Below are 15,678 nucleotides of genomic sequence, written 5' to 3'. Positions count from 1 at the left end.
GGATTCTGCATTGTAGTTTATGATAGATGCAGACTTCTTAGAGATCATATCTAGATTTTTGCAAGGGCTTTGGTTTTAAAATGTTTTCCATAAATATAGCACTATTTTAAAAGTACAAGTTTTGAAGGTACAAAGTATATAGTAAAACATATTAATTCAGAAAAATCACTTTGAATTTTCCAGTTAAATAGGTATATTGAAAAGTTGACCAACGAAATGAAAGAGGCTGGAAATTTGGAAGGAATACTGCTTACAGGCCTTACTAAAGATGGAGTGGACTTAATGGAGAGTTATGTCGATAGAACTGGAGACGTCCAAACAGCAAGTTACTGCATGTTACAGGTTAGTGCAGTGTGGTGGCAGCTTAAAGAAAAATAGTGCTTAACCACCTTCCTCCCTCATCGAATGGTTATGCCTTTTGCTTGCTTAGGATCTTTAGGAGGCATTTCACTTTAACCCAATCTCTTGATCTATAGAGGACTTCTTCGTGTCCCTCACCCTCCTGCTTTGGGTTATCCAGTTATTCCTTTCATTTGGGGAAGTTTCAGTGTTGAATTTATATAAAGTTAAAATGGAGCAGAGAAACCTCTCTCCAGTTTCTCCAGTTGACAGAATTATACCTTTTGTGAAAGAGATGGTCTTTCTGTGACCTGAACTGTAGTCTCCCTTGAAGTCCTGAAGGCAAGTTATATCACAACTCTCTTAACTCGTCATTTTCGCTCTTTGTTATCAACGGGCATGATTTGGAGTAACAAGTTCATCACTTTACTTTCAGTTTTTACTGTTAGTAGTTTACTGTTAGCTGTTAAAAACAGATTTCTGGCAAAAGTTTCCTTCTGCTTTACTTTTGATAGACATACCATGAAAATTTAGAGCATTTCCCTGAGATTTCCTATAGCTCTCCAACTCTTCTTACCCTTTCATGGTGTCCTTTTTCCTGTCCCCATCCCTTCATACAATATGATAGCATGCTGTGTACTGGGCAAACGTAGTAGAATGCTCCCTTCCCCACCCCTACCATCTCAGGAACAAATATAGATACTGGCCCACAAACCACACTATAATATACTTACCAACATATCAGGCCACTGTCCATGGAAGAAAAGGTGTCTTTCTGTAACATAATGTATAATTTTGTCTGACTGAAATGAGATTACATGTGTTAAATTACACTGGAGAAGTATGACTACCAAGTACAAATGAGTTGATAGCTTCTTAACAAGATTTATAAAATATAGTTAATATGCAGACAGTGTATAATAAAAGACAGTGGATCTTGCTTTTAGAAAATCCATTCTGATGTTTCCCCCATTTGTATTTATATGATCAAGGTTAAGTCTACCATCATGCTGTTTGTTCTCTATCTTATTTTTCCTTCTTCCTTTTGTTCTTCTGTCCCTTTCCTCCCTTCTTTTGATCTAATTGAACATTTCATTGTTTCACTTCACCCACTGGGTTTTTAACTATTAACCTGTCGTTATCTTTTTTATTTATTTATTTTTTTGAAGTAGTTGTTCTTGGTCTAACAAAAATGCATCCCTGCCTCATCAGTTAACATTTTTACCCCCGCATACTTCACATTTCACACCTAACACATCATGTTTCCTACTTTTTCTCTTTTACCTCACACCTGACGTTTCCACTTTTTATCTTCATACTTCACACTTTTTAGATGTTACAACAGTGTAATTCCATTTACACATCTCCTTCCTTTGTCCTATTATTTTACTTCTATATACCTTATAAACTTCAACTAACAGTGTTATTGTATTTGTTTTGAACAGTCACTTGTCTTTTATGTAAATTATGTGAAAAATGAAAACATGGACTTTTACATTTATTTATTTATTTATCATTCCTGGGACTGCTTACTTCCTCCAATAGACACAATTTTCACGTTGTATTATTTCTCTTTGGTCTTTCTCTCTAGCATTTCTTGTAGTACAGTTTCATGGATGACAGATCCTCTCAGCTTAATTTTAACTGAAAATGTCTATTTCACTCTTGCTTTGGTTCAGCACTTTAAAGGTGTCGTTTCATAGTTTTCTGGCCTCCATTGTTTATGAAGAAAAGTCAACCATTATTATTAATGTCTCCCCTGTGTAATGTTTCATTTTTCCTTGGGCTGCTTTTGGTTTTCAGCAGCTTACCCTTGATGTTTAGTTGTAGTTCTTTTTGTCCTGCTTGTGGTTCACTGATCTGCAAGTCATTGTTTCTCATTAGATTGTGAAGTTCTTCAAATTGTTTAAATGCTGTGATTTGTTCATTGACTCTTAACGTCACCTGAGGAGAAGATTTTCAGCTCTTGTACCGTTGAGTTCTAGAGTCTTAATTTTTATATAGTTTACATTTTTCACTCAGATCCCTATCTGTACGCTGATTAAAACATTTTTCCTGGGGCATCTGGGTGGCTCAATCAGTTAAGTGCCTGGCTCTTGATTTTGACTCAGGTTATGATCTCGCCGTCCTGAGATTGAGCCCTGCATTGGGCTCTGTGTTGAGCGAGGAGCCTGGTTGGGATTTTCTATCTCCCTCTCTCTCTCTGCCCTTCCCCCACTCACGCACACGCATGTGCTCTCCCTCTCTCTCAAAATAAATAAACATTTAAAAAAAAAACAAGAGGGGCGCCTGGGTGGTGCAGTCGGTTGAGCGTCCGACTTCAGCCAGGTCACGATCTCGTGGTCCGTGAGTTCGAGCCCCGCGTCAGGCTCTGGGCTGATGGCTCAGAGCTTGGAGCCTGTTTCCGATTCTGTGTCTCCCTCTCTCTCTGCCCCTCCCCCGTTCATACTCTGTCTCTCTCTGTCCCAAAAATAAATAAACATTGAAAAAAAAAATTAAAAAAAAAACAAGAAAACACACAAAAAACAAAAACTCTACTTTTCCTTTAAGTCTTTGAACATATATTTAATGGTTGCATTTATGATTTTTCCTGCTAACTCTCTTAATGTGGGGTGTTTTAGATTTGGTTTTTGTTGACTGCCTTTTTCCTTGACTTTGAACTATACTTACCTGTTTATGTCTGGTGGTTTTTCATTTGAATACTGGATGTTGTGTATAGTACATTATAGAGATCTGGGTTCTTTTACCTTTTCCTGAAGAATGTTGGTTAATGCTTTTGGAAGTTCAGTTACTAGCTGCTCACTTTGGTCTTAGATTTTCTTACTATGGATTTTTGGAAAGCCCGGGGTATTTCTCAAGCCTTTCCAGTCATAATCTCTGAACTGTTTACATTGCACATTTTGTTGGAGATTAAATTTAGATTTTTGGGGGGCAGATCTAGAGAAGACTTATCAAATATGAATTGACCAAATTGGGGAAGCGTGGGATATGAAGATTTATTTTTCTGTGAATTTTCTTTTTAAACTAGGGATTATACTCTACTTTAGCACTTAGTTTTGGCTAGTTGGTCATTATTAGGACTAGAGGAGATGTTTACTTTTTTAAGAAATGAAATTGTCAGCCAAGAGTTTTTCACATATTTTTTTTGCTGAATTTAACCCTGAATTTAATTGAAATTAATACCTAATTAATAGGTGAAAGATAAGCTTCTTCTGTTTTGATAGAATGTTAAAAGATAGATTGTCTATTAGCTGTTACAGGTTTCTTCCCTTTTTCCATTAGTAAGATGCTAAGTTCTAACATTTTACTTTTCTATCTGGCTCCCTAAAACTGGGAAACCTGGGCTTCATTACTGATGCCCGTGGCGTCATTGGAGGCTGAGACTTTCTCTACTTTCTTCATCATGTGAACTTAAGGAAGATATGCTGGACAGGGCTAAAAGCATTCTGTGCAAACCCAAAATAAGCACAGGTGAAATGTGAAATGTCACAGCTGCCAGGGAGAATACAGCTTTAGGAAGAGCCTTACTGGCAAGAAATTGAAGTTCGTAATGAGAAGAAATCTAAGTTTAAGGTAAAGAAACTGTTGCTTTTCACTGTGGCCTAGGGGCAAAAGAATGAAGAACATTTTTGGTTTGGGTTTTTTTTTGTGTGTTTTTTTTTTTTTTTTTTTTTTTGAAGGTAGTAAATGTATGTTTTGATTGAGGGCAAGAGAGAGAATAGACAGGTTTAACTTTCAGATAAATAGGTATACAAAAAATAGCATCTGCATTCACAGTACACTGCTAGATCCAAAGGACAAGGCTCAGTATTATTTTATATGTGATGGAGCTATTTTGGTATGCTTTTAGATTAAACAGTAAACAGATTTTGTGAAGGCAGAGGTTTTAATTTTGGGGACAGAGTATTCACATCACTTTGTACTGTATTCAAGTAGGAAAGTGAATTGTTTCCTCTTGGATCCTTCAACTTAAGTAAGAGATACAGCATTATACTTTCCTGGCCAGGTATAATGATAATATATATAGTACATATTTATGTCATTAGTAGAGGCCAGCTTAAAGTAAATTAAAGAAGCTTCCGCCAATTATTTTGTCCGTATCCTCATTAGGAATCAGCTTTTGGCAAAAAGGGAGCCTATTTCATCTGTGCGACTCATACTCACATGTTACCTGCAATTTTCTGACTTAGCCAGGAAGTTTTTAAACAATTGTATTAATTCATGTTTTCATTTTAGGGTTCTCCTTTAGATGTTCTTAAAGATGAAAGAGTCCAGTACTGGATTGAGAATTATAGAAATTTATTAGATGCCTGGAGGTTTTGGCACAAACGAGCTGAGTTTGATATTCACAGGAGTAAGTTGGATCCCAGTTCTAAACCTTTAGCACAGGTAAGTACAATATTTTGGAGAGAATCAAATTGTAACATGTACTTAATAACCCAGCCCAAAATAGAAGTGTTTACAGCATGTCATATTGGGTAAATTTAGAGTTCAATTTAATAAATTATTATTAGCTCATCCTTTTGCTTATATTAAGTTCCTATTGATATATGTGTAATAAGGCAGGATTTCCTTTTTTCTCTAACAGTATATACATATGTTTAATTAGACATGGACATTTTTTTCTTTTAGCATTAGTTTAAAAATCTTAGGTCAGTTATCACATAAAGCATATTCCATGAGATCACTGTATCTAAATTCAGACATTAGATATCAGGTATATCCTCAATGTGAGCACTGGATGGTGCTATTTTCTTATTTTAGAAAGTTGAGAAATTAGTGATTATATTAAAACAACCAAAGTATTTGTAAAATAACATTGCATGGTAATATTTGTTACTAATCTGTGTAAGTGTTTAAGAGCTTAGGAATTTATTTTTTTTAATTTAATTTTTTTTTTAAATTTTTTTTTTCAACGTTTATTTATTTTTGGGACAGAGAGAGACAGAGCATGAACGGGGGAGGGGCAGAGAGAGAGGGAGACACAGAATCGGAAACAGGCTCCAGGCTCCGAGCCATCAGCCCAGAGCCTGACGCGGGGCTCGAACTCACGGACCGCGAGATCGTGACCTGGCTGAAGTCGGACGCTTAACCGACTGCGCCACCCAGGCGCCCCAAGAGCTTAGGAATTTAACGTAATGGCAAAATGAACACTTTTCTGTTGCTATTATTCTAAAATTCTAACTATTTGACATTTTAGGATCCTTAACTCCTTTTGTCTTAGGAAATGAGTGCTTTCTTTATGAGAATATTTTGTTCAGGAGATCAAATCATTGAACTGTGGATCAGAAGTTAAAATGGGTTATTTTGTAATGTTCAAAGTGAATTCTAAAGTCTTTGTTATTTCTAAAATGTTATTATCTAATATTTCTAGGCTTTTCTACAGATACTAGTAGTATTAGGAGAAATATAACTAAACAGAGGTAACAGAAGAAGTATTCATATAACATAACTGCTAAGTGGAAATCTCAAATGGGAGCTGGTTAAACTTAGCAGATAACAAATTATTTTATAATATAAAATAAAGTTTAACAGTTATTTAAGAGTAATTTGTTAGGATCAAACTTTAAATTTATTTTATTTGTAAAATTTGCATGATATTTATCCCTCCTTTCATTTTGTATAGGTGTTTGTGAGTTGCAATTTCTGTGGCAAGTCGATCTCCTACAGCTGTTCAACTGTGCCTCATCAGGGCAGAGGTTTTAGTCAGTACGGTGTCAGCGGTTCACCAACAAAATCTAAAGTCACAAGCTGCCCTGGCTGTCGAAAACCCCTTCCTCGATGTGCGCTTTGCCTTATTAATATGGGAACACCTGTTTCTAGCTGTCCTGGTATGACATAATTCTATAATTTTCTGAGCTGAAATTGTTCCTACATAATTGACTTAATGTTGTAAATAGAAGACATACTAGATTGAGTTTATATTATTTCTAGGAGAAAGCCACTTTGCTGGCTTAAAGGTTTTGTATTTCCTGTAATTTATAAAGTCTATACATTAAAAGTAAAATCTGTATTCATGATATCACAAGTAATCTCACAAATGCTGGCCAATTTAAAGTTCATGAAAAGGGCTTAACTATTAAGTAGCCCTGTAATTATACTATTTTCTTATCACTTTTCTAAGAGGAGTTCCCTCAAATTTTGTATTTAAAAGTCAGTATGCCCTCATCTACTAACAAGTACCTTGTGTGCATAAAGAGCTTTTGATAGTCCCAAAGCACTTTTACATTCTATCTTACATAATTTTCAAAATCTACCTGTGAAATACATGGAGGAAGTGTTAGTCTAGAAGTCAGATCCCTTTACTTCCAGGTTTTGGTGCTGCTTCTGCTAGATTTGTCAGTTACCTAGTGAAAACATGTGTTGTTTAATGGTTAGAAGTATTAGGATTATTGTTTACTGCTTATAGTAAACATATAGAAAAACTTTTTGAGAACAGTAGATAATTGAATATAATGTATCCAATGACTGGAAATATTCAAGCTGTTTATGTAACTTGAAAATTATACTATGGCAAAAACTTTAATTAAAAACATTTGAGTATTTAGCACAGTGGTATAATAAAGAACTGGATATGGTGTCAGAATGCCTGTTTTATTCTCCCTCTGTGACAGTCTGACATTCAGTTACTCTAGCCCTCTTTCATGTAAGGTGTTAGACGGAGATCCTTTCTAGTTAAGAAATTTTATAAATCAACTGTGCAATTGGTTCATGTAAATAGTTCATTTGTTACATTAACATTTGTGAAAGAGATGTGCTGGTATCATTGGCTGAGTAATTATTTTTCAAGTTTGATACCTTTTTTTTAAGCAAATAAAGGCAATACATAATATTTTCAAATTTACATATTAGTTTTGATTGAAATTTCAAATTTTGATTTTCATTTTATACATTGCATGCTGACCATTTTTGTGGTCCTGATACGGTAAATAGAAAATAGTTTGGACTAAAAATCTACAGTGAAAGAACAAGGAGGCAAAATATTGCATAAAGAAGTTCTATATGAACTGGGATACATAAAAATAGTTAAATTTAGGGGTGCCTGCGTGGCTCAGCCGGTTAAGTATCCGACTTCGGCTCAGGTCATGATCTCCTGGTCCATGAGTTTGAGCCCCATGTCGGGTTCTGTGCTGACAGCTCAGAGCCTGGAGCCTGCTTCGGATTCTGTATTCCCTCTCTCTCTGCCCCTCCCCGCTCTGCCCCTCATGCTCTCTCTGCCCCTCACGCTCTGTCTCTCTCTGTCTCTCAAAAAATGAATAACGTTAAAAAAAATTTTTTTTTTAAGTAAATTTAATCCATCTTTCACAACATAGCCTCAGGAAGCCATAATGGCCTATTATTTTTTGCTAGATATTTCCTTTTCAATCTTTTTAATTTTTGAAATAGGTAAGAAAAGATAAAATCAATTTTCTAAAATATGAAGGAAGCTCAAAACATTTCACCCTGTTACAGAGATTGTTAATTTAATGAATATTCTACACTCAGGTTTATAAAATCTTAACATTTTTCCATATTTGCGTCAGAAAGTTTTTTTTTTGTATTTTGCTTCAGTAATATTTTTTTTTTATATAATGTATATTTGAACAGTTGAAGGCTGTATATGCTGAGTTGAATCGAAGATCCTTGTGGAGCTTATAGTGTACAATGAGCATGGATAAAATAAGAAATGATATGTTTAAGAAAAGAAATACTGGTCCAGAATCCCTTATCTATCATTCCAGAATCTCTAAAAAGATCTGAAAATCCAAGTTTTGTAAATGAATTTACAGTAATCTCATATGGTAAACAAACCTGTTCAGAACTGGCAGAAGGCTGTTAAGGTCTTTGATAACAGGATGCTGCCTCTGACTTTCCTGGAGTTGTTATATAATATTTGCTCACTATTTTCCAAAAATCCCAAGCATTCTGTATTCTGAAACACATTAGGCTTTCTGAGTTAGATAAGGAATATTGTATAAAGAAAGTGTTATACTTCTGTTTGAAGGACATCTGGAAATTTTCAGAAAGAAGATGCCGTTTAAGGTGGTCGTTTAAAAAAGTTTGGGAGATTTAAATATGGGAAGATCTTAGAGAGGCCTTCCAGGTTGGAGACGAAGTGTAAAAAGCATAAACAAGGGTAAAGAGATTAGTGAGTGTTAGTACAGAAAGTGTATGGGAACTAGCAGTTGCGTCTGTATGACAAGAGCCTCAGAAGTAGATTAATAGGAAATAGTGTGGGGAAATTAGGGAAACCTGGTCTTTAAGTGATTGTTGTGCTAATTACAAAATACAGTTGACCTTTGAACAACATGGGGGCAGGGGATTAGTGGAACCAACCTCCAGACAGTCAAAAATCCAGGTATAACTTATGACTCCCCCAAAATTGAACAATTCGTAGCTTACTATTGACTGGAAACCTCACAGATAAGCTAAACCATTGATTAACATACAGTGTATGCTTTGTGTATTATATACTGTATAGTATATAATACTAGGGAAAATAAAGTGTTAAGAAAATCATAAGGAAGAGAAAATATATTTACCATACTGTAAAAAATCCACATGTAAGCAGATCCATATAGTTCAATCTCATGTTTTCCAAGGGTCAGCTATAATAAGCATATTCTTTTTTAGTATGTAAAATCAGAAGACTCTGAGTTCCAAAATAAGACAGGACCTAATAGAAATAAAATGCTAGCTCAAGGTAGTTTAAAGATTGAGGTGTACACATCCCTCTGTTGCTTTGCCTACAATTAGAGATACCATCCATCCATCATGCTTTGTGATCCAAGTGGCCAGGATTTCCATAAGCTTATTTAACGGAGGGTTGCATATCTTTACACTCAGTTGTGCTTTAAAGATTGGACTCTGTTGAAACTCAATAGAGTTTATAATTATAAACACAATTATTTATAAATGTTTATAATTTTATAACTATAATGTTTAATTGTAAACGTATTTAGCAGTATGAATTGTAACCGTTATTTAGTCAACAAATGTCTAATTAGCACTTATTCTTCTAAGTGCTGGGAATAGTACAGTGAACAAAACAGAAAAATCCCTGCCTTTATAGATGTTAATGTACAGATGTGATACCTTTTTTAAAATTAGGTTACATACTAGTTTCTCTCTTACTCTTCTTTTAGTAGTAGCAGTAGTAGTAGTAGTTAGTGACTGTGTGAAACTCTAGTTTCCCTTGACTATTCTGTAGCACTTATCTTTGTAATTCACTATGAATATTATAAAAGTTACGACTATTTGATGTTTTTTTGAGTATAGTTGACACACAACATTACTTAAGTTTCAGGTAGGTGTACAGTTTAGTGATGTGACAAGTTTATATGTTATACTATGTTCACCACAAGTGTATCTACCTGTTACATCACTATTACAGTATCACTGACTGTATTCCTACATTCTGCCTTTTATTCTTGTAACTTAGTCATTTCATTACTGGGAGCCTGTATCTCCCTCCCCCCTTCCCATTTTGCCCAACCCTTCCCATCCCTCCCTCTGGCAACCATCAGCTTTATTCTCTGTATTTATATGTCTGATTCTTCCTTTTTTTCTAATTTTTTAAAAATTTATTTATTTTGAGAGAGTGAGAGCAGGGGAGGAACACACACACACACACACACACACACACAGAGAGAGAGAGAGAGAGATTGAGAATCCCAAGCAGGCTATACACGGTCAGCACAGAGCCTACATGGGGCTTGAACTCATGAAACTTGTGAGATTATGACCTGAGCTGAAATCCAGAGTCAGACACTTAACTGACTGGTCCACCCAGGTGCCCTGATTCTGCTTTTTGTTTGTTTATTCATGTTTTTTAGATTCCATTTACAAGTGGAGTTGTATGATATTTGTCTTTCTCAGTCTGACTTGTTTCACTTAGCCTGATACCCTCTGGGTCTGTCCATGTTGTCTCAAGTGGCACAATTTCATCCTTTTTTATGGTTTTGTAATATTCCATTGTATATGTACACCACACTTTGCTTATCCATTTGTCTATTGATGGACACTTAGGTCGCTTCCATGTCTTGGCTATTGTAAATAATCCTGCAATAAACATAGGAGTGCCTGTATCTTTTTGAGTTAGTGTTTTCATTTCCTCTGGGTAAATGCCCAATACTGGAATTACTGGAATTACTGGATTTTTAATTTCTTGAGGAACCTCCATATTGCTTTCCACAGTGGCTGTTTCATTTGCATTCCCACCAACAGTGCATGAGGGTTCCCTTTTCTCTACATCCTCACCAGCACGTGTTATTTTTATATTTTTGTTGCTAGCCATTTTGAGAAGGGTCAGATTTCATTGTGGTTTTAACTTATACTTCCCTGATCTTTTCATGTGTCTGTGAGCCACCTGTATGTCTTCTTTGGAAAAACAACTGTTCAGGTTCTCTGCCTATTTTTTTAATAGGATGGTTTGTTTTCTGGCTCAGTTATAGAAGTTTCTTTTGTATTTTGGTTATTAACCCTTTATCAGATATATCATTTGCTAAAGCTGTTTGATCTTTCAAAAGCCTTTTCACATGGCATTGAGGTAGACCTTAATATTTTCAGCTTCATCAGAGGAACATAAGGAATAAACTGTTCTGGATTCAGTCTGTTTTTTGCATCTTAGAAGTTACAAAAATAAAGTGAAAATCACTAATGAGCTATTACACAATATAAAATGGTTACCTTTAAAAGGTCTATTTTAAAAAAATAAAGGTCTGTATTTTCTTTCTTTTTGTCTTCCTCTCCCCTTTCATTGTTAATCATTTTTATGAAGCTTTTAGGAAGAATTTCAGTGTATTTACATCTTAAATTCTTCAACCACCTGTACATCCTTTCACCTTTATATCATTAGCAAAAACAGATGGATATTTTAAAAAACTATTTGTAAGACTATCCCTTTGGTCATTAAAGTGTTACTAGCACAGCATCATATGTTAATAGCACAATTGCTCCATTAAACTTAATATTTTTACTTAATCATTTTTCCTATTGCCTCTAATCATATACAATCTTAAAATACTTTGATCTGTTTTAGAACAACAACAATAAAAATATTAAGGTGGCCAGGATTAATAGAATGAGCATTTTTTGAGTACTAAAAGTTGTGTAAATATGTGTATGAAGATATACATGTATAAACATGCATGTGTAATAAAACATTTTTCTTAAACTTTTTTGTGAACTGTAACACAAATCGAACATCCCCGAGACCTCTAGCCTGCTTAAGATAACATTGTCTATACCAGTGCCTTTGCTCGTTATTCCCTGCCTAGTCCTACCTCTTTCCTCTTCCCCAGAAGTAACTACTGCCATAAATTGTGTGTTACTTGGTTTCTTGCTTATCTGTATGTTCTATCACATGTTTGGTTTTGTCTGTATTTTAAATTCCATATGAATGAATCTTCAGGAATATATCCTTTGACTTACCTTTTTTTGCTCAACACTGTTTTTTTTTGGGGGGGGGTCTTTTTTTTTTTTCTTTTAGTTTTAATTGTACTAATGAATATAGCTGTAGTTTATTCACATTTCATTAATATTTGATATTCCATTCTTGACTCTAACACAGTTTTTCCATTCTATTATTGATGGATGCTTTGGTTGTTTCTAGATTTTTACTATTACAAACAATACTGTTACGAACATTACTGCATATGACTCCTTTGTGCATGTACATAAGTTTCTCTATGTACCTAGAAATAGAATTGCTAATTAATACTGTTTGCTAACGTTTTCCTTTGGATTTTTATGTCTGTTCAGGAGAGAGATTGTCCTATAATCTTCCTTTCATACGTTATCTTGGTCTGCTGCTTTTAGCAAAGTTATACCAGCATCAGGAAGTACATTGAGAAATTTTCTCTCTTTTCCTGTTCTTTGGAAGAGTTTGTATAGATGAAAATTACCTGTTCCTTCAGGGTTTAGTAGAACTCACTTGTAAACTGGGCTTGGTATTTTCTCTGTGGGAAGATTTTAAACTGATTGCTTTTCTGAGGTTAATTCAGATTGCTTCTTAGTGGGTTTGGTAATTTATATTTTTCCTTTTTTTGGGACTATTAAAAATGTAAGGAAACTTTTGTTATTCAGTAGTTTTTCAGTCTAAACTGGGTCGTAGCATTAAAATAGCTATTTCAATATGATGTATGATTTGTATTTTAACATAGTTTTAGAAATAACTTTCAAGTTAAAGCTTTGAATAAAATTCTGTGATAATAGTTAATGAAGATGATTTTCTTTAACCCATAGGAGGATCCAAATCAGATGAAAAAGTAGACTTGAGCAAGGATAAAAAATTAGCTCAATTTAACAACTGGTTCACATGGTGTCACAATTGCAGGCATGGTGGACATGCTGGCCATATGCTTAGTTGGTTCAGGTAATCAGCACATTTCTTCTTTAATAGGCTTGGAGTTGGAGGTGATAGCACAGATGGCCTTTTAAATAGTTCAGGTTTATGTAGCCGAAGGATAAATTTCTTTTTTGCTGTCGTTGGAGTTAACAAAGGTGGTGTCAACATTTCTATCATTAGATATCCTATGTAATTTTAAACTATAAGATTAATACTTATATAAGAAATAGTTTAAATATTATGTATGGGTTAAATGTGTGAATTTACAGTTTTTACAGCTAACCTAATATCCAATCTTAGTGTGTGATTGAAATTAGAAATTAAATGACAGAGTATACATATCAAACTACCGCATCAGTTATCTTCTAAATAAACTTGTTATATAGTAAGTATGCATTCGATGCACTGGAGACTCAAGCCATGTTTAACTTCTGCTTTGAATAGTGCCAGTGGCCCTTTGTCCTCATTGCTGTAACTTTTATACCCAGTTTGTCACATTGGCTTTAATTACAACTCTGAGCACATCCCTGTCAACTTCATAACTATAAATAAGGTGTCTATTGTATATTTAAAAGGTAAAGCTATTTACTTTTTAGTAACTTTCTTCCCAGTTCAGCTTGTCAGTCATTTTTTGTTTAATTCTTTGGGTCTTAATTCCTGTATTTTTTAAAATACCATTCTACATACAGATAGGTATATAGATAAATGTATGTATGTTTATGCTTAATTTAGATTTTTAATTTTTACTTGACCTATTTTTTTTAGGGACCATGCAGAGTGTCCCGTTTCTGCATGCACATGTAAATGTATGCAGTTGGATACAACAGGAAATCTGGTACCTGCAGAGACTGTCCAGCCATAAAATGTTACCATCTAAAGAGAAACCTTCAAGTGTGGAGCTTTCTAATCGATGTCCTTCATAGCTCAAAAACGTACCTCAGAACAAGTCACTCGTGACTTTCCTGTAATGGGAAAATAAATCATTCTATCAAATCAGCAATTTGATGTTTGAGTGATTTTGATGTGCTTCACAGAGACAAACGCTGCTCAAGTGAACAGAGTGTGGGCATGAATTCTGTTCAGTAGGTTGAAAAAGTTCATTGTGGAAGAGTTTTATAGGGTTTGTCAAAATTATGAACACTTTGCAAGCAGAGTTTTTGGAATAACCAAGAACAGACTTTGAACCTGTATCTTCTATGCTGAGATTGGATCTGTATATCTTTTAAAATAGAATAAAGTGACCAATTTTTACCTTTAGAACTGGAGAGCCCTTACTCCACACTGGAGAATAAATTTCATCAAGGTATGGTTGGTATATATGTTTTAAAGAGTCCATTCCCTCGTACACTTTCATTTCAAGATAAGAAATCTTCTGGCACAGATCATTATTGTTTTCCTAAGAAAAACCAGAATTGAAAATGCATCTTACAACTTTTTCTCATCTGAAGAGAAAAATATGTACCATTTCAGGGGAACATGTTCTGAAATTTTCAGTTTTTCAGCCTTTTGCTTTCCAGTGTTCTCATTGGTCTTCAAAGATCCTCTCCATGTTAATTCATCATCTTATGCCCATGATCTGCAAACATTTTGCTGAACACAAAATCTATGCAAGATTATTATATGTGACCAACCATTCAGCTTCACCTACTTCAGTATGTCCTACTGTCAAATCCCTCCTATTTTGGAATACCCGGTTTTTTCTAAGGTTGTGGAAAGCAGAGTCACTTTGGAGATGATTATACTTTAAATGTAAGTTTCTAAAAGTATATTTGGGCAAATTCAGGAGCTTTATTTAAAAATTTTATTCTTTCCCTTTTCATGGCTAGATAGTTGGGAGAGAAATAGCAAAGGGTTTGTAGCATGCTTCTCTGTTATCTGACTTACGCAGAGTATTGAACTGAATTTCGTAGTTGAAGTTGTATTCATAGATAAAATAAGCATAAATCTTAATTATTATATAGATTTTGGAGAAAAATATCTTAAGCTAAAGAATTTTCAGAGCTTTCATGCTAGCAGTTTTACTTGGTAGAATTAATATATTTATTTTGAGGTGTGACCTAAATACTGAACAAAAGTGGATTCAATTTATTTTTTACTTTGAGATCTGATACAAAAGACCCTTTTTAGGGAAAATATTGTATATCTATTGCATATCTACTGTAAACATCTCACCTAGATGACAGTCTTCTTTTAAATTGAAAGAATATATATATATATATATTTTTTTTTTCAAAGATTGCTATAAAGGGGACTCTTTCCAGTCTTCTTTTAAGTAAATCTTCCTGACTTTATTTTACTTAAATATAACCTTTATCTTTACCTTTAAAATTGCTTCAGTTGAAGTGTTCCTTTCAAATTTACTATGCCAAATCAGCTTTAAGTAATGTCAAACTATCGTAATACATTTTCATTTCTCCTTAACTAAAGTTAAGATAGAATTACTGAATTTATATTTATAATCGGGTTATACCTAAAATATTTATAATTTTGGGAAGTACAGTATAATAAAACAAAATCTAGTATATAAATCTGCTTGTAATCATATAGGATGACATTTTTAAGATTCCTTATGCCTGTGTCAGTCTCCTGATATTTTCTCTGAAGCCCAAATATTCATATGTCTATTATATTTGTTTTGCATTTCAATGTATGTGGACCATGAAAATAGATTCAAATTATTTTTCCATTTTTATTCTTAGTCACTGGTGTTTGGGATTATAAACTCAAGGTATTTTACCTAAACATGTTCAATAGAAGTGTTTAATAAAAATGTTTTTATTACTTTTTAAAAAATTGAATAAATTTGGGTTGAAGTCAGCATGTCTGATCTAGAATTTATCTTTGACTCCTTTACACATAATCCAATAAAATAATATTCATACTTATTTTGATGGCAAACTTGATAACTAATCTTGGAAGTAACATTTCTTTAGGCTCTTTTTCAGTTTAGTATGCTTTCCAGGATGATTATTCTGTAAAATGGTATATTTTAAAGGTACCTTTCCATTGTC

At 34.0% G+C, this 15,678-nt stretch overlaps 1 protein-coding gene across 7 annotated transcripts in view; it reads left to right on the top strand.

Annotated features, from left to right (window-relative positions):
• MIOS (meiosis regulator for oocyte development) overlaps window positions 1-15,484 on the top strand; it is a 124,325-nt gene extending 108,841 nt beyond the window's left edge. For 6 of the 7 annotated variants that reach the window (XM_086695618.1, XM_025929722.2, XM_086695610.1 and 3 more), the window contains 5 exons: window positions 184-342; window positions 4,576-4,728; window positions 5,966-6,170; window positions 12,565-12,694; window positions 13,433-15,484. In XM_086695618.1, the coding sequence (XP_086551744.1) occupies window positions 184-342; window positions 4,576-4,728; window positions 5,966-6,170; window positions 12,565-12,694; window positions 13,433-13,529 (744 nt within the window). In that variant the 3' untranslated portion in view covers window positions 13,530-15,484. The remainder of the gene's footprint in view (window positions 1-183; window positions 343-4,575; window positions 4,729-5,965; window positions 6,171-12,564; window positions 12,695-13,432) is intronic. The other variant, XM_086695626.1, reaches the window with a different exon arrangement.
• The last annotated feature ends 194 nt before the right edge of the window (window positions 15,485-15,678 follow it).

The sequence above is a fragment of the Puma concolor genome, chromosome A2, assembly GCF_028749965.1.
Source record: "Puma concolor isolate L17-30 chromosome A2, mPumCon1.1.hap2, whole genome shotgun sequence".
Taxonomy (NCBI): domain Eukaryota; kingdom Metazoa; phylum Chordata; class Mammalia; order Carnivora; family Felidae; genus Puma; species Puma concolor.
Note: the sequence above shows the minus strand (reverse complement) of the source record. Positions and strands in the feature narration are given on the sequence as shown.